Raw genomic sequence first — 22001 nt, forward strand, 5'->3', positions numbered from 1 at the left:
CCTAAAAAAAGTCCAATTCAAGAACATTTACCCTTTAAAGAAAGGCTGAATCTGCTTTTTCTGCTTGTTAAAAAGTCAAAAAATGATATTTTAGACAGTAGTGATCTGTCCTGTTTCAACATGATTATGCCCCATAAAGAAATAATGTAATTCTTCCAGTTTGGCGCTGAAGAACTTGACTGGTCTGCACAAAGCCCTGGAGGCTGATTTTAGCAGATTAAAGGTCATGATTATATTTTCTACATACTGGCTGTAATGTTCGGGTGTCCACATGCTTTTGGTCATTTAGTGACCTACATTGACAGTGAGCTTGAGGGAAATTCGGGGACTTCTCTGTCTCTACTCTTAGGTAATGTGCACGTGTTATCTCTAAGTTTAACTATTTCAGTTATCTGGATATCCCCTTCTACTTCTACCACAGGATTATCCATAAATGTTTCTTTTGTTATTTATTTAAGACAAAACAACCCGTGGAGTGAAATTAGATCTTTATTGTGGGAATAAATGAATGGAAAAAGGAAAAGGCTGACGACATGAAGCTAAAGGCCGGTAAAGGACATGATGAGGGCGAAAACAACAACGAAAAAAGGAAGAAAATGGCACCAAATATTTCTTTTGATAACAAATACATGTGACATTATTGCATTCTCTACAGTTACCAAATGACAGCTTGGACACAAGCAAATGCTGATGACTTATAAACAATATAATACATATTTCTTTTTTTAGAGTTAAGTTACTGAACAGTTTGTTACAGCATTAACATTGTGGTGACTGCAGGAGAGCTGCTGCCCCCTGGTGGAAAGGAATGAAACGATACACAGAGCCACGCTAACCCAACTCCTCCTCCTCCTCCTCTTCCTCACGCCGTCCTTTTTAAGATTTCTTGTACTCGATTCTTTCCACCTTGACGTCGTCGCCGATCAGCTGATAAACGTACGTCACCACTGTAGACGCCTGGATGTCCATTAATACAAAAGAGGGGATGATGTTGCTGTGAGGAGAGAAGACAGACGGGTTTTTGAGGTCGATGCTTTTCCTGCAGCCCTGACTGCTTGTAATTTTAGTCAGTCTGGTTTCTACGGTTACACCTGTTGTACTGTACGTCACACTGGAGAGCATCACTGTGAAAAAGATCTGCAGCTACGCCTTTTTCCACAAATTCTGTTTATCTGGAGGAAAATGGGTCCAAAAAGCACTTAAGTTGAATTTTTCAATGCAGTCAGCATTGTCAGTGGTATATGAAGCGTTTAGGTCTTTTACTTAAGTAGAAATAGCAAATGTACAGTGTAAAAATACTGGAAGTCCTGAATTAAAAATCTAACATGAGTATTTCAAATACATTTGCTAATAATTCTGTATTTCTTCTGAAGTACCATTCTGAATTCATGACTTTTACTTGAGTAATTGAGTATTTTTAGACTTTCGTATTTCAACTTTCTCTTAAGTAAAGGATCTGTACTTAAGTAAAAAATCTTAGCGGTGGAAGAAATGCTCTGTTTTCATTTACTTATGTAAAAGTAGAGACACTACAGGGTAAAAATTTGGGCTACAGTTAGCATTATCATTGATAAATCTGGAGATTCATTTCACAAAGAATCATTTAATCTTTTAGTCTATAAAATGTCAAAAGAAATTATGAAAAATATTCATTACGATTTCCCAGAGCCCAAAGTGATGTCTAAAAAATGTTTCTTTAGTTCAATGACCAGTCCAAAACCCAAATACTCTTCATTTAAATGTTTGTCAGTTTTGCTTTAAAAACATGGAACATTTTATTCATTATCACAATAGTTGGCGATTACTTTTCTTTAGATTGATTTATTTTGGCTTCAGTCAACCACTACTTAACGCTGCTGAGCTAAACTTGATTATTTTTCACTATTTTTTTAAGCATTGTTAACATTAAAAATACTTTTAAGCTGACTTACAGAGACATTAGCAGAACTGTAAATTTTGATTTATTCATGTTTTTTTTTTATCTCTGTGTCTCCAGCTACTATGATTGGGATAAAAGGATGCCAGCCAACGAACATGTCATGGTGAGTACACTAATGTTTGAAAACAAATCAGATTTGGTGTGTTGTCAAACATACTGCTGGACTTTCTGTGCCAATTTATCAATGACTTTCTTCTTCAGTGGTGCCACTTTCTGTGGAGTTGTACCTTCAGATTTGGGCTACATATTTAAAAAAGTGATCATTTTTTTAAATTTGAAAAGTTAAGTTAGAATTTGTTGCCATTTTAAGCCCTTGTGGTCACAGTGGGAGGTGACGTTTCATCAGTGTGAATGACTCCTCTACCTTTCCGGTGCGCTGTAGGCTCCCGTGGCTGAACCAGGGTTGATGTAGAACTTGTTTTCGTTCTCGAATGCCTCGAACTTGTGCGTGTGCCCGGAGATGAGGATGTCAACATCCAGCTGTCTCTGGAGCACCGCCAGACTGGCCATGTCGCCCCAGGGGATCACCTGGTGTCCGTGGATGAGCCCGATCTTAAACTGGCCCACTGTAACCACCTTCTGCTCCGGGTAGTTCAGGTTCTGAGGTGAGAATAAGAGACAATATCGGAGTTTAAATCTGAAAGTGCCGTTCTTGTAATTATACACTTGTTCTTAACCCTTTGAAACCTGGATCAGCATCAGTTTTGTTGTGCTGGGTTCAGATGTCTTTCACAAGCACTGTAAACAAAATTGTTTTGATTTCTATCAAAAATGTGGGAGAAAAAGGTAAAGATCAACGTGGCAGAAATGTCTCGCAAACTGGAAGAAATAAGCAGATTTAGAATTGTTTTTTAAAAAAAACTAGGGAAAATGTCCATTCAGCTAGCTTCATAATTATCACTATTGGGTATTTAAAATAATTACACAAAATTATTTGGCACTTTTTGAAGGTCATTTCCTTTACTTTTTTTTCTTTTTGACTTTCCTTGTTTTGTGCTATTTTGGGGGTAATTCTTGGCTATTTGGGGGTAATATTCTTTCTCTCTTTTTTTTCTAATTTGTATTAAAAAGGTGTCAGTTTTTTAATGTGAGTATTGCGTGAACTAGGAAGGTTAAACTCAATTTGCCATAAGGGAGAAATTACAATTTCATTACATGGCTATTAGTTTTTAGGACCAGCAAGAGATCCATTTCACTTCATTCTTGCAAGTAAATACTCAGAGACTTTAATTATGTCTTTTTTCCCATCTGCACCCTAAGTTTGAAATCTGTAATTACAAACCTGGGGGGGAGTAATGGCCAGAAAAGTGTTTTTTGCAGAACAATATGAGGTTACAATGAAGTTGGCCTTTGACCCTTTGGATATAAAACGTCATGAATTCATCATTTTATCCTAATAGACATTTGTCTGAAATTTGTCATAATTAGCGAATGAATTCTTGAGTTATGGCCAAAAACGTGTTGTGATGTCACAGTAACCATTGACCATCAATTTTTCTCATAGTATCATGTTGTGTAATGAATACGGCTGTTTTCTTTCAGTGTTGTCTACAAACAGACCTCGTCGAAGTCTCCTCGGACTATGTGGACGTCTCCAGCGAGAGTCTTCAGGTAGTCATAGCTCTCCTTGGTGCAGAGGTTACCCGTGCAAAGGATGTGCTGGATCTTCCCCGGGACCAACAGCTTCTTGAACTTGGCTGGCAGGGTGTTGCACCGGTGGGGGATGTGCAGGTCACCTAACACCAGGACCAACTGACAGCATCGCACAGACACACACACGGACAGGTTAGTGACACACCGATGAGGGAGAGTTCAGGCTATGTGAAAGAAAAAGGGCCGAGGATAGAGCCCTGAGGGATGCCACAGTTCGGGATCCACCAGAACCACTGTAGTTAGTTATTAAGTTCTTTTGTGTTTTAAACCAGCAAAATACTGCCCAGTTTTATGTTATTGCACCCAAACAACAACTTACTCCAAATTAATGTAATACAATAGAAAAACAGGCTTTAACTTGTAAATAAGCAATGTTTGTGAGTAAGAAGTTTATTAAGTGTCTTAATTCAAACTGGGTTGTGAATGTTACTTCTAACATAATCTATTTAAAAAAACATCCCATGATGGAAAATTATGGATTGAATCCACACAGCTGGATTTCAGACACTCAATAACAGATGAAGGACATGAGAGTTAGATAATTATGTTTTCACACAACACAAGGAATCCATAAGAACCAAACAACAACAAACTTGAATGTTCGTGCTAAACATTAAACCTTTTAAATAACCTTTTCTAACATCACTAACCAGCAGAGAGATGCTGTAAATGTTAATTGTGGTTGCATGTTATGACTTTGGTGAGAAACAAACCGACAGATATTTAATGCTTATTAAGGCCTTACTTTTAGATTAACTGATTAAATGTCTTTTTAAGGATCCGTAGGAACCCTGGTGACAATTAGGGCCTCACAGAATTAAAATTTAAGACCATTTAATGCCTGTTAAATATAATATATAAATATAATGTATACATATACAATATGTATATAAAATTTAATTTAAGACAGTTTAAGACTTTCTACGGACCCACAGACACCCTGTCATTCACTCTAAAAACTAAAGAGTTAACTTGTTTTACTACTGATTGAATTTCTTCACTAAAAAAAATCTTAAATTTTGTCCAATCAGTGTGGCTTATTATTACTGAAATGGAAAGCCATTCATGAGGATTTCCTGTGTTGAAATAGATGAGTCAGTGAAGAGTCCCAAACACGGGGTTGTGAAACACCATCGTGACCTTAAAGATTGCCTGACTTGTAGATTTCTATGCAGATTCTTGAAATCTGATATATAGCTGAGTTTTTCCTTCTCTGACTTGTTGCTAGACTATTTGGGGTAATTTACTAATGAGTAATTTCTTATTCAGGACAGAGCAGATGTAGTTAAAGGATTGTAGCCTGCAGGGCACCAGATCTTGCTGAATTAGCAGCAGACACAGCAGACCTCCGCAGCGGTGCAATCCTAACCCTGTGTTAGTGCGTCAGGCAGAAGAGCGAGCAGAAAACAGGGATCCAACACAGAGCGAGGACACTTACCCGGTGACTAGCCTGGTTGATTGGAGACAGGCAATGAGGGGTGGGAGGAGGAGAGTGGGTGAGAGAGGGAAGGCAGGATGTGCACGGAGAGAACGACACGAGGCATGATCAAAGATTTGGGGGGGAGAAAAATACAAAAAAGAAAAAACAAAAGACAAAAAGAGTTGGGACAAGAAGGGAAAACTGAAATTAGAAATTAAAAAGGAATGGATTAAGTTGACAGATATTAATCATTCAAAAACAAATAAGAAAAGTTAAATAACAATGTGGTTGAATCGATTGTTAATGGTTAGTGATGATGACGATGAAGCACGCGTGTAGTTTTCATCTGAGCGTGAGCAAAATCATGTGGGGAAGCAAATGAAAGTGTGGACTGGAATTTAGTTATAATCAGTAGTGGAGTCTAACTAAGTACAATTATTCAAGAACTGTTCACAAGCATAATTAAAGGTACGGCTGGGCAATATGTATTTAAAATATTACTTGATACTTTTTTATTACTTTATATTGTAAGGCTATATTACAATACATGATATATATCGCAATATTTTTAAAGTCCTTTAAATTAATGTTGACTACTAAAATAAAAAAATAAAGTTTAATAAAATACAGTTATCAGGAAGTTAAATAAAGAAAAAAATCTTTTTTAATAGAGTATGTTCTATGGTCGCAAAATGTGACTAAATAGTCACAGTCTGGAGCTCTACAAAAGCCCTGCTTTGTGTGTGTGTGTGTGACTGTGTGTGTGTGTGTGTGTGTGTGTGTGTGTGTGTGTGTGTGTGTGTGTGTGTGTGAATGAGAGAGAGAGGCAGAGAGCCTTAAAGAGAGCGAGAGAAACAAAACACTGGTGGCATATAAAAACAACCTAACAATTTAAACACAATGTTCGCAATAGAGTCATTTTATAAACACGCATGGAAAAAGCTGCGATATATCGAATATATTCAATATATCGCCCACCCCTAATACACCCTAAGTGTATTAGGGGTGGGCGTAATACATATCGATTCATGATATACATCTCTATATTTTTTTTAGGTCTACTCGAGAGCACTTCTGGGAGACAGATCGAACATTATGTTTAAAACCAAACTGCTTCTTTTATGTGACAATATTGTAGGAATAACTACTGGTACTTAAAAGTATTATCACGATTTCATTTTTGATCAATAATTATTAGTTAAGTAGATATAATAACTAAGTGGGTAAAGGCTAGTATTAAAACAAGTAGAACTGTCTGATAATTTAAGTAACTTTACGATAACACAACCTTTAAAATCAGGAAAAAACACAATTTATTCTATATCACAATATAACAATACCCAATAACTAAGACGATATATCGTTTCATAACCCAATACAATATAACATCTTTATAACGCCTTCCATGTAATAGTCAAACAACTACTTAAACTGAAAATGCACCTAAACTTGATGCTTTTCCAAATATTTTGCTCCAGATTTTACCAACCTTTGATGATTCCTGACAGTAAAACGACAGACAGAAGGGTTGAACGAATGAATGAACCACTCACTGATGTGCATTTGTAGATCTAACACGAAAACAATTTAGTCAAACTATTTGAATTACCTCGGAAATCACTGACAGCGAAAATACGAGTTAATAACTTTGTAAGAAACACCGTTAGTGCTGCAAGGAAAAAGTGCCTTACAAGAAAGTAGCTGTTAGCACAGCGAGCTAACTGCTCGGCTCAGGAGGGAAAAAAGTGCAAAATGTGATGATATCAATTAAACAGACGACAAGAATGGATGATAAACAAACGTAACAAGCTGAGAGACAACGATGCAAATGCAAACAGTGACTTTAAGGGTGCTTGCAGCTTGTTGCAGTGAATTTTTGGGGGACTAAACTGCTCAGCTGTCATGTGACCGTTGATCCATCTCGGAATGAGGCTTCAGTCAAATAAAACACCAAAATCGGGACCTAAAACTATGATGTCGCCCTCCACGCGTCGACAACGAGTCTCAGGAAACCCCAACCGATTAAAAAGCTCGAAACTAGGGCTGTAAATGAGGGAAATTGTGGCCTTTTCGCCATTTCATACTCACCATCTTCTATTTTGCTGTTTCTGCTAGTCAAGTTGAGGAAGCGCCTACGCACGTACAGCGTCAGGCCGTCAGCCAATCAGAGACGAGAATGTTAGACGCTGCGTCAAACTGGATATAACACTTCCTTTTTTCCTTTCAAAGTAAAACAAGGGAAACAACAGATGGGGTAAATGGGAGAAAATACCAATGGTGGAAGAATGATTCATCCTTCGTTGAAGTCTTCATAATCCTTCGCATATCACCTCCCCAGGTCAGCTTTCTATCAAATATCGTGGAGTTTGAAAATGTTAATTTACTGTTAATTTCCTCTTTGTCGTTGACTGTGTACAAAAAGAGACTTTACTGTGCAATGCTTTGCTGTTAAAAACTTCTTATTTGGATCAAGACTGATCCCACTTTGAGCTCATGTTCACACGTTCAAAATGATTATGTGCATTCTCATTTTTTAATCCTATATTTATACTGTGAGATTTTTATGTACTGGTGTTTTTATGGCTTGTTATTTATGATTTAAGTGTTTTCTGGGTGTGGTTTTCATATCAACTAGTATATGTTTATACCACACTCTCTACCACATGTACTTTCTATATGTTCTACCCTCATTGTGGTTTATATTATGTAAAACAAACTAAACTAAGTAAAAGCACCAATCCAGGGTTGTCGCAAAAAAGCACTTAATTTTATTATCCAATAATAGAGTCCTTATTGGTATTAAAATGTTTAACATTTTTTTGTAAAGTCATGAAAATGCTAAGACATGGAAAATAGGATATAAAGGATTTTTTTCTGACTCTGCTTTGTAAATCTCAAAGTAATCGATAAAATCTATTTTTAAAATAATTTACCAAATTCTCCACATTAATAACATGCAGAACAGGATGGCGGAAACTTACAATTACAAATTTTGAGAGTTTTTTTCATGGTGCCACTGTGTTTTTAGATGAAAATGAAAAAAGAAATACAAAAAGTAATTATCTTCAATATACTACATGCTACATAGATTATTTTTCTGTGATCACCACAGCCTGGGATATGTCAGCGACTTGCTACAACATGGATTTTTATAAATTATTATTTTTTGTGCAGTATGTGTCAAATACTTAGAGAGACAGCAAGCTCAATTTGCGGCAGCGGCACCTAACTGTGGCACCTCGTGTGGCACCCCCAGATGCCGCAGCTAGGTGCCGCTAGCAGTTGCAGCAGTCGCAGCAGATGCCACTGGTTGCCGAGACGTGCCGGGAGGTGCACCTCGTGGCACCTCCTGGCAAGCAGTGGCACAAGCACTGGCACCTCCTGACACCTCCCGGCACGTCTCGGCAACCAGTGGCATCTGCTGCGACTGCTGCAACTGCTAGCGGCACCTAGCTGCGGCATCTGGGGGTGCCACACCAGGTGCCACAGTTAGGTGCCGCTGCCGCAAATTGAGCCAGCCCCTGCTGAATACTTACACTCATACCACTCTGTGCACAAAATGTGCTTTTCAGAATCAGGCTATAAAAATTTTTATACATTTTTTTCTCCCACTGAGTTATTTTTTTAACCAACATCAGTCCTAATGAGAATTATCAAATATTCATTAATTTTCTGAATTTAAGTTTTTGTCATGATGCCACCATGTCTTTACACAAAAAATGGGATTATCTTCAGTATACTACATGCAAAGTAATTTTAATTATTCATTTTTATTATCACAGCTTGGGATAAGTCAATGATTAGCAGCAACATTGATTGTGACAGTGCGCCTGATGGATGTAGCATGTATTTTCTCCATTTGCCAAATATGGTAAGAAAAATTTTTTAACTTAATCTGATGGCAAATAGAAACAATACAACGCATGTTTTATGTAATGTGGGTTAAAAGAAATTGCGAATTTAATGAGTTTCGTTGGTGCATCATTTGCACTTAACAGTATGAATGACGGTTTTGTTGACAATAGTGCATTTTGGTCTTATTGTAGGAGCTGAGCTGGAAATTCCAATATCAAATAAAAATACACAAGCTTGCCAAAATGTATGCCATATGCATTAACACAGCCATAGCAATCAAAAAATGAAAAGCGCGTAAAATGTGCCACACAGTCCCTTAAGGGTTAACATGGAACGGGAAAAGACGACTTTTAATTTGAAATGAATGCCACCGCCGGAAGGTGCTAACCGAGTTCCGTCCGTTAGCTCGACATCCGTCAGTAAAAGCGACGTGAGTAACAGTGTTTCGCAGAACATTCGAGAGGTAAGGTGCGAAGTAATTTCATCTCATTTTACGGGGCCTCACCCTGACGTGGATTTCATGTCGATGGTCTTTAAACCACCGAGATAATTCAGCTAGCTAAACCAGCGTCAACGATACTAACTCAAATCATATATTATCTTCAGCCCGAACGCGTCGTCAGCGCTCCGCTACGGACTGCGTTAGCTGCGTCAGCTAGCATCTGGGCTCCGGCTATTTCCTGGAGTTCTAATGCTGTTAGCGGCTGTTTATATAACGGACCGACGGTCAGGCTGTTTTTAGACTCGGAGTGGACTCGTATCACTTCGAGGTTGACTCTGACTTTATGTAATGTTTATATTATATATAATTTAGGGGTATTTTGGCGATGATACACGTGTAATGTAACTTTAGCTAGTTAGCTGGAGTCGTTACCCGCTCGTTGAGTTACATTACTTAACATAACGGAACAGTTAGAGTCTTTTTTTGTTTGTTTTTGATAGTTAGATATGTATGACGGTTTGTCTACGCACTCAGTGACCGCCAGCGGCTGTCACACCTGATGATGCTAACGTTAGCGTTTTTTAGTCCGCAGTTTGTGTGGTTAACAATACGCCTCTCCTCCCCAAAAGGTCCCCCCCAAACCCCGAGGACTTTCCAGATAACCCCGTCTGCCTTCGAGCCTGGCGACCGCACCGTTTGGACGCTTTAGGGTGTTAAACTGTGCATCTTTGAGAGCCGAAAAACCGTCAAGAACCCCTGCTGCAATCAATACTACACCAGCACCAGCCATCGACCACCGTTCACTGCGCCTCTTGGACGATCAGCGTTGTGTTTATGTCTTTGTTTTGCGAAAACGGTAAGTCGTGGGTAGATTTCTCAAACGTTTTATCATTTTTTTGTGATATGGTTATATATTTAGCGTTGCTATTGTGCAATATGACGTGTTTTCTGTGCCTCTGTATCAAAATGGCGTCTCCCAGTCCCCTCACTCGTGTGCGGTGACTGTATGACGCACTCTGCACCAAGCTGCCAGCTAAAGCTAAGTTAGCCACCTTTCTGAAATAGACTTGACCTCGTGCCCTTCTGAAACGCTCCTGACATCACTGTGTCGCTGTCAAACCAGTCGCGAGTCATTTCGTGTCGGATCGCGCTGAGGAAACTACGGACGAGCTGCTGTGAAAGCCGTCGGCAGGGGGGAGAGTTGTTTGGCAGCTGCTAGGCCTCCTGTTTGTGACCTAATAACAAGAGAAGGCCTTATGCGACTAAAGCCAGAGGCCCTCATGTAAGACAAAGGGCTTTCACAAAAGAATTTTTGCACGTATATGGCCACAATAGCATCTAGTTTAGTGCCTGGGTTTCATTTTTCCTCTTTGGATTAATCTGCCATGCTAGCTCACTGCTGCATCACGTGGATTGCTCAGTTTGATTTTGTCAGCAGTGCAGAGGCTTTTCATATTTGTTTTCTATCTGGTAATGTAGTGTTAATGCTCAAATTTGTTTATGAGGAGAGATAGTTGTGTAAGGGTCTCTGCTGTATCCCACAGAGGCTCTGGACCTGGTGTTGCCCATCCCCCTGCACGGACACACAAGTATCCTTATGCACATCAGGAATTTGGTTATATGATGTGATTTTACCTGTGATCCATAGAAAATACAAATCCACTTTTATTACATTATAATTGGATTAATCAGGGTTATAATTGACCTGTCTGACCACAATTAAAACATCTTAATAATTATCTCCCAGAGCCTTAATTTACATCTTAAGATGTCTTATTTTGTTTGACAAACATCTGAAACCCAACAGCTTTAGTTTGCTATTATACTAAACTAAATAAGACAGCAAATGTTTACATCTTCATCAAGAACAGAAGTTCAAACCAGTTTTTTAAATGTATTTATTTTTGCTTTAAAAAAAAATACTTGCAAATATAAGTCATCAAAATTAAATTGATTTATGGGAATTTTCTGCTTAAATACCACCACAGACTCAACAAACTGAGGCTTTTCATATTTGTAGTATATAATGTAGATATTAATGCTTGTTTACAAGGAGAAATATTTGTATCAGGGTCTCAGCAGTGTCCCCCAGCTGTCTCTGAGAGTTTCTGGACTCTGCATCGGCTGTCCCTCTGTACCGACGTACCTGCGTCATAACTCAGTTTGTTCTGGATGAAAGGTGGCAGACACTCAAAAGTAATTTTACACCACAGGAATCTGGTTTTATTGTGTGGTTTTACGATTGGTTGTGAGCCATCAAGTAATAGTTTTAAAAAAAACAAAAAAAACAACCTAAACAATTGGTTGGCTTATAACCTGCCAGACCACAGTTAAAACATCTTTGTCGTGGTCTCCCACAGCCTTATTTTACATTTACAAATTGCTTATTTTGTGTGACAGACAGTTTGAAACTCCAAATATTTAGTTTGCTGTCATAAAAAACTAAATCAGTGAGCAAATATTTACATCTTGATCCAGAATGGATTCTCAAACCGGTGATTAATTTTTTGTGTTTCTGCTCCAAAACTACCGACAGGAAAAGAAAGGTATCATTCTTTAGTAAATAAATTGGAAAATTTCTCCTTGGATACTGGCACACACCCAACAAATTGTAATTGCATATTTACACATACGCGGGGTTCCTACAGTCATGGAAAACCTGGAAATGACACAGAATTTCACAATCAGGCCTGGAAAAAGTCAGACTTAGTAAAAATCACTTTAAGTTTTAAATTAGTCGTGAGGTTTTGGTGTTTGTAATGAAATTGCTGCAGTAAACTTCCACCTATCACATAACATTTCTGCATTTTCTTCCCACGTCCAGTACTCCCCTCATGCCTGCCAACTGGCTGAAATTAAGTTTGAATAGAGTTTGATATCTCCGAAAGCAGAAAAAAAGTATTATGAGTCGTTGAAAAACAAGAAAACTTTTGAAACGTCATCCATGAAACGGTGTGAGAACACTGCTAAAGGTAACGTACCGTACTGGGAGAACGCCACTTTGCATTCAGTGCAAGGTACATGAAAAAAAAATCAAATGAAATAAAACAAAACAATCAGTTAATTAGAAAAAAATCTCTATTTGATTGAGTTTGTCAGCACAATATAAAGTTTCTGTTCAATGACTTTTGAATAAGATATTGATGTATTTTTGTCCCTCTCCTCTTTCAGAGCTGTTGCGCAGCCGTTGGAACCTGTGTGGTGGAAATCTAGCCTTCAAGCAAGGAGCTTGCGGCCACAGCGGCACAGCGTTTTTCATGTCAGAGACAGAGCGCGCTTGCAGTCGTTTATGTCATCCCCTCTTTTCCAGACAGAAGATCCCGAAAAATCCCCAACCAAGATCCTTTTATCTTACTGATAGTGCTAACATCCAGCCAAAATGTCTGTCAACGTCAACCGCAGCGTGTCAGACCAGTTCTATCGCTACAAGATGCCCCGTCTGATTGCCAAGGTAACGCGTCGCTGTGACGGGTTTCTAAGTTTGTAGTGTTTGAGAAGTTGACAGAAATCTAGAAAAAGGACTCCAACTTATTAATGTTGCCTAATCAAATCAAAGGAAGATCATTCGTCTTTTTTCTCTGATATTTTGGGTGTTCCTGGTCTGTTTGTCTCATCCAGGTTGAAGGCAAAGGGAATGGAATCAAGACGGTCATTGTCAACATGGTTGATGTTGCAAAGGCACTGAACAGGCCTCCAACATGTAAGTAACACGCAAACCAAGGAACCGAAAAAACACTGAAGTTATTTCGATATTTACACCTTTAAAACTTTTAATTTTGTCAAGGATTACTCAAATTTTCCTCCTCTTTTATCGCTTGCCACTAACATCTGCACCCCTTTTGCAAACAAACAAGGCTACAAATCCAAGTTACCTCCTAAAAAAGTCTTCCACTAATTGAATAGTGGTTTGTTCTGTAGAATTTCACACATTAAGTGTATCCCAAAGCCCAACATTATGTCCTCAAATGTCTTATTTTGTCCACAACCCACAGATATTCAGTTTACCAGCAAATAAACCAGAAATGAGTCACATTTAAGAAGCTGGAATGAGATGTTTTTTTTCTCGAGCAGTTACTCAAATTGAATTAGTTGCCAATTAATTTAATAGCTGAACAGATTGATTTAAATATTGGAGCTCTGCTGTGGATGAAATACACCAGAGGGAGTTGTATTCATGAGGAAATTTCATTTTAATTGTTTTGATACTTCATTTTTTCATGTCTCTGGTTGAGGCAGTCGTTGCAGGAGTGTGTTAAGAATAGGAAAAAGGAATTTTTCAGCCGAACTTCAGAGATTGAACATTTTACTGTGATGTCAGTCATATAATGTAAAAGTTTGGGTTTTTTATGTATGTGCTTTTGCAGCAGGGGTTAAAGGGGCATCACTTTCTCTTGTGTGGGCTGTGTAAAAAAACAAATGAATATCCATAATTTTCTCTGAAAAAAATGCCATCTTTATATCAATGCTTAGCTGACAGTCAACTTTTTTTTTTCATTTTATTATAACACCTGACATCATGTCTGATTTCCTCCACAGACCCGACCAAGTTTTTTGGTTGTGAACTCGGTGCTCAGACCCAGTTTGATACCAAAAACGACCGTTACATCGTCAACGGATCCCACGAGGCGAACAAGTTGCAGGACATGCTTGATGGGTTCATCAGAAAATTTGTGCTGTGTCCCGAGTGTGACAACCCTGAAACTGATCTGGTAAATATTTCACAGTAAACTTAAACGCAGGTCCAGAGAGGTTTAAGATTTGATTGTATATTTTTTCAGATTTAGTAAGATTTATTTATTTTTTTGCAGCATGTCAATCCCAAGAAACAAACCATTGGCAATTCCTGTAAAGCCTGTGGATACCGCGGCATGCTAGACACCAGACACAAACTCTGCACGTTCATCCTCAAAAACCCACCAGGTGAGATATTGTTGGTTTTAGTAGTTCCGAGTAGAGTTAGTGGTCCAGCACCCTCATGAAGATTTTGATAAAAACTGCTCTGCTTCTCCAATGGCAGAGAGCACTGATGGTGGATCCGCATCTGTAAAGAAAGAGAAGGAGAAGAAGAACCGCAAGAAGGACAAGGAGAACGGCTCCGGCAGCGGAGAGGCTGGGAGCCAAGAAAACTTTGATGCTCCTGAGGCTGTGGTGGGTTTCTAGTCCTGGATCAGAGCGCTACGTGGCTGCTGGTGTGAGAGTCAGACAGTTATGTCACCAGTTTCTCAACAGTAAACACGAAGCCTGATCATACTGGACACACACACACACACACACACACACACACACACACACACACACACACACACAGTGTTATTTGCGTACTTTAAGAAAATGTTTGTGGTTGCTCAAAGTGGTCGCTGAGGTTAACGGCCCCGTGTGCAGCTGGCTGTGTACTCAGTGCCTAAACAAAGATCAGCAAAGTCAAAAATCTCTCCCTGCCTCACAGCCCAGAGCGACTTCTGATTCGTATTTACTCTGCGTGGTTATTCAGAATCATTGAGCTTAATCAGCTGCTTCTGTGTTTGCAGGAATTGTTTTTACTTTTTAAAGCTGGTAGTACAATGTGATAACCTCTCCAAAAAAAGCCCCCAAACTTAAACCGACACTTGCAGTTGCATAAAATGGTTAGGCTGCAGGGCTCAGAACATCACATGCACATGCACGCAGTGAAAAACGAAGCTATAAAAGACGACGTTGCAGAGCAGAAACAGGACGCTGGCGGCCGCACAGTAAAACGCTGCTGTCCGGCCACCTTGTCTTTAAAAGTTAATACTGTGAATTTAGATTGATGTCTAGTGACCTGAATTTGATTTCAGGACATCAAATGCCAACGTCAATTTAATATAGAATATTGTCGATAGTGACATTGATATTTTGCTGTTTTGCAATCAAATCCAACCGCTTGTGCCAATCATGTAGAATAGATATTTATGATATATGATGGAGTAAAAAAAGTCGGTGCATGTAATTTAAACACTTGCATCAGGGCGTGTACACCCAAAAAAGTATTTCGAGCCCTGAGCTGCTTACTGCTGCATTCAGAGGTTCGTTTACCTTTGCCCAAAGCTTCTAAACAGGTTTAAGGATTAATCATCTTCTTTAGAGCCAGGAGTCGTTTCTGCTGACTCACACGTTTATTAATAAGCAGTTTAATATTTTTCAGCTTTTTTTTCTTTTTTTGATGATTATGCAGAAAAAAACTTTTAGCACCTTTTAATCATTTCATTTGATTTCTGTGTGGTCAGGATGGAGACGACGATGATGAGGACTGGGCAGAGGAGACTACAGAGGAGGCGCAGAGGAGGCGAATGGAGGAGATCAGTGACCACGCCAAGAACCTGACGCTCAGCGAGGACCTGGAGAAACCCCTGGAGGAGAGGGTCAACCTGTTCTACAACTTTGTGAAAGTAAGGTTCACTGAGGTCTTAAATTAAACTTCACTTCACAACATCCCGAGTTTTTCTTCCAATCCAAGTCTGTTAATGTAGCTTTAACGAAGATGTCAAACTTTAATTGATCTCAGTCTTTGAAAAAATCCCTCAGTCTGTGAAATGATAAATGATGACAAAGTTCCCCTTATGAGGGGAAATAAGAAAATTTTGAAGAATGGAGATAATAACGTTTGAATCTAACTTAATAATTTTATTGAAATAATAAATGTCACCAACAACGAAACGTCTAAAGTTACCTCCTACAATAATCCCTCCTCTGTAGATTAGGTTTCCAACAAACAATTATTTTTATTCTTGATTAATCAGTTGATTATTTCAACTAATAGATTAGTGGTTTGATATATAAAATGTCAGGAAATGGTTAAATAAAAACCAAAAACAATGTTCAGTGTTTCCCAGGGCCCAAGATGACATCCTCAGATGTCTTATATCTGATGTCTCCATCATAGACGAGAAAGAAACCAGAAATGAGTCACATTTAAGAAGCTGGAATCTGAGAATTTTGTCTTTTTTTTCTTAAGCAGTTATTCAACGTGAATCAGTTGCAGATTAATTTAATAGCTGAACTAATTGATTAAATATTGAAGCTCTGGATGGATGAAATACACCAGAGGGAGTTTCAGTCATGAGGAAATTTCATTTTTGTTTTTTTTGTCTCTGGTTGAGGCAGGCAGTGTTAGAAATTAACTTTTTTGTCCACTGTGGCTGGTGAACTCCAAAATCAGCTACTCAATAAATAAATAAATAAATAAATAAATAAATAAATAAATAAATAAACAAACAAACCCTGGAGGCAGATCTTTGGAGGGAAATTAGGTTAGTGCTAGGAAATGTAAAATTAAGCTGATAGTAATCATGTGCTTCTCAAACTCCAAATTATCCAAAACAAAACCAGCAGAGTTTTAGAGTCTCTGCAGGAGTGTTGAGGGGAACACAAAGGAACATTTAAATCTTAACTTGTGTGTCCACTCCTCAGTAATTTCACTGTTGTCCGTTTCCAGCAAAAGAAGGAGAGCGGGACCATCGACCTGGCCGATAAGGAGATCTTGGCGGAGGCAGAGCGTCTGGATGTGAAGGCCATGGGCCCCCTCATCCTCAGCGAGCTGCTCTTCAACGAGAACATCCGCGACCAGATCAAGAAGTACAAACGCCACTTCCTGCGAGTAAGTTGAACGATGCAGGACTTCAGCTAACGTTAGTCCGTTTATGCGATTAAAAACTGAAACGTCACGGCTAATTTTCTCAGTTTATAACCTTCTCTTCAACTTCTCTAAACATTTCTGTAGATTGGATGAAATCTTGTGTTTGTCTCATGACTGTTCTCTGATTTTAAATCCTCAGTTCTGCCACAACAACAAGAAGGCTCAGAAGTACCTGCTGGGAGGTTTCGAGTGTGTGGTGAAGCTGCATCAGGTCCAGCTGCTGTCTCGAGTTCCCATCATCCTCAAAGACCTGTACGACGCAGACCTGCTGGAGGAGGACGTCATATTCGCCTGGGCAGAGAAGGCGAGTGCAGATGTTTATATATTAATCTTTTATTAAATCAAGGTGACTGCGGGCCTTTAAAAGATCCTGAAATATCTTGAGGGAGCAGTGTGTAAGATTTAAGGAGATTTCGTGGCGTTTTGAGGTGAGGATTGCAGAATTCAAGCAGCTGAAACTTAACTGAAGCTTAGAATTCCTTCAGTGTTCATTTTTCAGGGAGGTTTTTTTAGGAGCCTGATTACCTGCGGCCGTCTCTCCAAAACAATATTATTAATCAGTGTGTCTTCAGTGCAGTTTCACATGTTGAGGACGAGCCGCTTTCCCAGCACCTGCTAATCTCTGCTCAGCGTGCTTCTCTGAAATCTTTGGTCCTGAAGTTCAGGAGGTTTTTACTGTGAGCTGATTTATCTCAAAGTGTCTTCCTCTCCAAAACAAGAAGACCTGGTGATTTAAACTGATAAAAACACTAAATAAAGCAGTTTCTCATTTAAAAAATAAAATAAAAATCAGCGTGTCTCTGATGCAAAAAGGCAGAAGACCCTATTTAGAGCAAGTGTTGGGTTTGTCCCCTCTGGGTTACTGTAGAAACATGGCGGTGTAACAGTGTGACCTCTGCAGACGAGGACTTGCTCCCTGTGTAAATATAAACGGCTCATAATAATAAAAAAAACCCACAAACGTCCTTATTTTCAGGACGAAACGAAACATACCTACTAAAACATACTTATTATATTTTTATATTTCTGCCACACTGGACCTGAAACATTTTACATTTAAAAAACTTTAACATCTAGTAAACTTCCAGGGTAATAAGGAGTTAAAACTGGCACAGCCTCAAACATTTACAGCTGTGAAATGCAACAAACGCATCACACCAGTTTAAACATTTAATCCTGATATTCGTGTTTTTATCAAACAACATGAGGAGGAAATATGAAATATTGGCACTGGCTTCTGAAAAATATCTTGAAGTTAATAAAAATTCTTAAAATATTTAACTTAAATTTCCCCTTAATAACTGTTGCTCGTTAACACTTTATCATGAAAGCTCCGTATAACTTTAAAAAACATTCTGCTGTTGAGAGTAGTCACGAGGAAATAATGGTTTTTTAAGATGAATTTACAGTTCGAACATCGTCGGGTTGTAGCGTATTTGATCAGAGCTGTTGGCGACTTCACTGACCGACAGTTTGTTTTCGTCCACCAGGTCTCTAAGAAGTACGTCTCTAAGGAACTTGCCAAAGAGATCCACGCTAAGGCGGCTCCGTTTGTTAAATGGCTGAAGGAGGCGGAGGAGGAGAGCGAGGGCAGCGACGAGGAGGAGCTGGAGGATGATGAGAACGTGGAGGTAAACACTGACGAAGATCACTCTGCAAACTTTGTTTTAACACGTGATCTTTATCCAAAGATCCACCTTTAAATTCTACAGTAAATTTAAATACATTAATTTTAGAAAAAATAAATTGAATAAAATACACATGGCATCCACTTAACTGGACTGACTGCAGTTTAATTAACACTAAAGTACCGACATTTGAGGATTAATTTTAATCTGTCGTGATCAACTGTATTCTTTTAGGCATTTTTAGGATTTTTAAAATTTAAAAACTTTATCCTGTTTCTCTCATTGTTTTGTGTCGGTACCAAAATCTGGGTTTTATATCAGCACTGCTGTTGAAAATAAAGTGGCAGCTTCAGTTAGTTTGTATCTGCAGACTGAAACCTGTCTCAGGGTTCACATTAAAACTTCGAGAGGAAAAAAATAAGGAATCGGTAAACCTTTAAAATTTTTCAACAAAGTGCTCTTAAAGTCTTTAATATTTTAAAGAACCACATAACTTTTAATTTGACCAGTTTTGGCCTTTTCCTTTTATTAAATCCTGATGAGTAAATTCAGCGCTGGACTCTTCCTCACCTTGACTAAACCGGCAGGCTTACCTTGGCTGGATTTGCAAAAGTATTCCAGTTTTAAGAAATACTGTGATGTGAAAATTGACGGTTATCAGATCGTTTACTGGGCTACAGTATCGATAAACAGCCTGACGGCGAAACATCTCCTGTCCTCCCTGACGGCCTGTCAGACTTTTTAAACACACTTTCATCATTTAAAAAAAAAAGAGGACTTTCAATTAATATCTATAAAAACCAACAAATATACTTTTTAATATTATAATATTTGTTTCATAAAAGAACTTGTCTTTTCTGTCCTTAGAGTCGTTTTTATCAACTTCTAATGATAGTAATTGTGTAATAATATAAACCATGAAACTGTGATATTTTCCAAAATGGTTTATCGTATTGTGAAAATCTATTACCATGGCAACCCTAATGTTGGCATGGTTACACTTATCATGACTTAACTTTGCTTAAAACTTTGACTGTGATCTGTTTCTTTCACCTCAGTGGTGCTGCCGTTAAAAATTTAAATTAACGTAGTTTCCTGCCGGCATTGTTTTTAAACAGTTTTACAACATTTAAATGTTTTAAGGATTTAATGCAGAAAAGCTTAAGAGTGTGATAAGTAACATGTTGCTTAAGAGACATTCATTTGATTATTTTTATTTGAAAATGATGTATTTGCCTTGAATTAAGTCGTTAAAAATGAAAAAAAAAGTGTATAAAAAGTACTTGAAAGTCCTTGAATTCCCTGCTGTGTGGGCTGCGTGTGAGGCGTTAACCCCGGTGGCGTCGTCTCTCCTCAGGTGGTGTACTCGTCCTCCGCCCGCGAGCTCAAAGTTGAGACTGTGAAACCAGACACGCCTGAAAAAGAAGAGGACGACATTGACATTGATGCGATCTGAGACTCGGCTGACGACGACGACGACGACGACGACGATGATGATGATGATGATGATGATGCTTGTGTTGTGGCTTTGACTGACCTGCACCACCTGAACAGCTGGCCTCCCCCCTCCTCTACTCACCCCTCCACCTCTCACCCCTCCTCCGCTTCGTGGCATGACTTAACATAGCGCTTTACTTGCTGCACATTAACTCTGTAATTTTGAGATGTATTCAGTTGATGAAATGAAGTCGCTCCGGGGGATTTTAATCACGGGTGTTTGGGGATCATTTTGACTGCACATTGTTCTTTTGTTTTTTTCTTTCGGTCCCTGTATTTTTCCAGTCAATAAAGAATGAATGTTTTGCTATCCACTACACCTGTTTGTTCATGTGTGATGGTCATTATCTCTTCTAGGTTAACCCTTTGAAAACTCAGCAAATTAGCTGAATTTCTTTCAAAAATATGGAAAGAAGGTGACAAGCAAATTAACAAGAAATGGCACAAAATGAGTAAGAAATAAGTCAAACGTTACAAGTAAATGACCTCAAATAAGCAAAAACATCAAGATGAATGAAAAGGTTACAAGAAAATACGTTTAAAAATGGTTAAACAAACAATAAAATGACCATAAGAAACTGTTAAAGTAACCTAATTATAAGAATGACTTCTTATATTTGCTTTATTTTCTAGTTGTTTTTTTTTTTGTTTTGAAATTTTCAGTATATTTCTGGTGAATTTTTTTATCAAGGGAAAAATATGAAAATAGGAGAAATGTATTTTTAATTATAATCACATTTAAAATTATGCTGCAGAATTATTTTTTGAAAATTAAATTTATCTGTGTGTGTATGTGGGAGGGGTCTGTTTTTTTTTTTTTTTTTTAAAAAGTAATTTTTGTGGTATTTTTTTGTACATTTTACTAATATTTTATCAATTTTTGGGTCATTTCTTTTTTTCATCAGTTTTCAAAAAGACTGAGTTATGTGTGTATTGGTTGTATTGGTTATGTGTGTATATATATATATATATAGATATAGATATAGATATAGATATAGATATAGATATCGATTTTTTTTTAACCTGTCTGGATTCATAATTGTCCAAAAATACAAGATCACAATTTTGGCAGTCATTTTTCATGCCAGGTTTAATTTTGTTTTGTTTTCCCTCCTTTTAACACCTGAATTAGTGCAGAGGTATTTTCCTTGCTGCCAGATGAATAAATCCCCTCAGAGACGCTTCCTGCCGGATGATGACGGTCCTCTCTGCGGTCCAATGGGACTGAGGTCAGCCGGTTTCCTCACTTCCTCCACCCGCTCAGCTGGACCCGCTGACGCTGCGTTCAGGAGCCGTCGGAAATATGAGCACCAACGCTTCAACACAACAACCTGCACGCTCTGGCAGTGGGTACACTGTTGTGTTTATTCAACTCACAATAAAGCAATTAATCGATTAATCGCTAAGCACTTTGTCGTGATATTCAACTTGTGCAAAATATTATTAAACTTTAACAGAGAAATTAAACAATAGAACTACAGCTGACTGTAACTGGTGGAAAACAAGTAATAATATTTACTCAACTACTGTACTTTAGTACATTTTATGCTATTTTTTATACTTCTACTCCACTACATTTCAGAGGCAAATATTGTTCTTTTTACTCAGTAATGTTTATATGAATATTTACTTTGCAGTTTCAGATTATTAATACAGTAAAACTGAATAAATACTATAATAATATAATAAAACTGATGAATAATAATGTGTTTTTATGAATGAAGCTCCCCAACAGTATATATATATATATATATATATATATATATAGTTGAGGAGCGCCATCAGAAATGTCCCATTTTAGGAAATTTCTAGGATTTTAGGACTTTTATAGGAGTTTTGGACAATTAAATGATTTTATCACCTCTAGGATTTAAGGATGTTTCTATGATTTTAGGACAATTTTTAGATTTTGG

At 38.1% G+C, this 22001-nt stretch overlaps 2 protein-coding genes across 5 annotated transcripts; one reads left to right on the forward strand and one right to left on the reverse strand.

Moving 5' to 3' along the window:
- Positions 1–471: 471 nt before the first annotated feature.
- On the reverse strand, positions 472–7232 carry vps29 (VPS29 retromer complex component). 2 transcript variants are annotated; one of them, XM_042501175.2, is made up of 5 exons: positions 7101–7197; positions 5031–5042; positions 3500–3691; positions 2304–2539; positions 472–994 (listed from the first exon to the last, which is right to left on the reverse strand). In XM_042501175.2, exons 1-5 carry the CDS (start codon positions 7101–7103, stop codon positions 877–879), a joined length of 561 nt encoding a protein of 186 aa, XP_042357109.1. In that variant the 5' UTR covers positions 7104–7197; the 3' UTR covers positions 472–876. The 2 variants fall into 2 exon arrangements, with proteins under 2 accessions (XP_042357109.1, XP_042357110.1); XM_042501176.2 differs by lacking the exon at positions 5031–5042 and having other exon boundaries at positions 7101–7232.
- Positions 7233–9192: 1960 nt separating this feature from the next.
- Positions 9193–20405, forward strand: eif5 (eukaryotic translation initiation factor 5). Of its 3 annotated transcripts, XM_088087497.1 has the most exons (13): positions 9193–9330; positions 9939–10165; positions 10854–10898; positions 12481–12760; positions 12928–13009; positions 13846–14018; positions 14118–14229; positions 14327–14457; positions 15555–15716; positions 16763–16924; positions 17103–17267; positions 18454–18594; positions 19949–20405. In XM_088087497.1, exons 4-13 carry the CDS (start codon positions 12689–12691, stop codon positions 20045–20047), a joined length of 1299 nt encoding a protein of 432 aa, XP_087943623.1. In that variant the 5' UTR covers positions 9193–9330; positions 9939–10165; positions 10854–10898; positions 12481–12688; the 3' UTR covers positions 20048–20405. The 3 variants fall into 3 exon arrangements, with proteins under 3 accessions (XP_087943623.1, XP_042356726.1, XP_042356727.1); XM_042500792.2 differs by lacking the exon at positions 10854–10898; XM_042500793.2 differs by lacking the exon at positions 10854–10898 and having other exon boundaries at positions 9287–9335.
- Positions 20406–22001: the final 1596 nt, after the last annotated feature.

The sequence above is a fragment of the Plectropomus leopardus genome, chromosome 14 (assembly GCF_026936395.1).
Source record: "Plectropomus leopardus strain MGB_pleo_1.0 chromosome 14, ASM2693639v1, whole genome shotgun sequence".
NCBI classification, from domain to species: domain Eukaryota; kingdom Metazoa; phylum Chordata; class Actinopteri; order Perciformes; family Serranidae; genus Plectropomus; species Plectropomus leopardus.

What these genes read in the sequence shown, in the direction of transcription:
- vps29 (XM_042501175.2), bottom strand. An exon ending in TCCGAGGAGACTTCGACGAG is followed by an intron (nt 2,540 to 3,499) that starts GTCTGTTTGTAG and finishes TTCTCACCTCAG; the next exon opens with AACCTGAACTACCCGGAGCA. An exon ending in GCCTACAGCGCACCGGAAAG is followed by an intron (nt 995 to 2,303) that starts GTAGAGGAGTCA and finishes CTCTCCTCACAG; the next exon opens with CAACATCATCCCCTCTTTTG.
- eif5 (XM_088087497.1), top strand. Translation starts at nt 12,689, where the DNA reads ATGTCTGTCAACGTCAACCGCAGCGTGTCAGACCAGTTCTATCGCTAC. An exon ending in TGCCCCGTCTGATTGCCAAG is followed by an intron (nt 12,761 to 12,927) that starts GTAACGCGTCGC and finishes TGTCTCATCCAG; the next exon opens with GTTGAAGGCAAAGGGAATGG. An exon ending in CATCCTCAAAAACCCACCAG is followed by an intron (nt 14,230 to 14,326) that starts GTGAGATATTGT and finishes CTCCAATGGCAG; the next exon opens with AGAGCACTGATGGTGGATCC.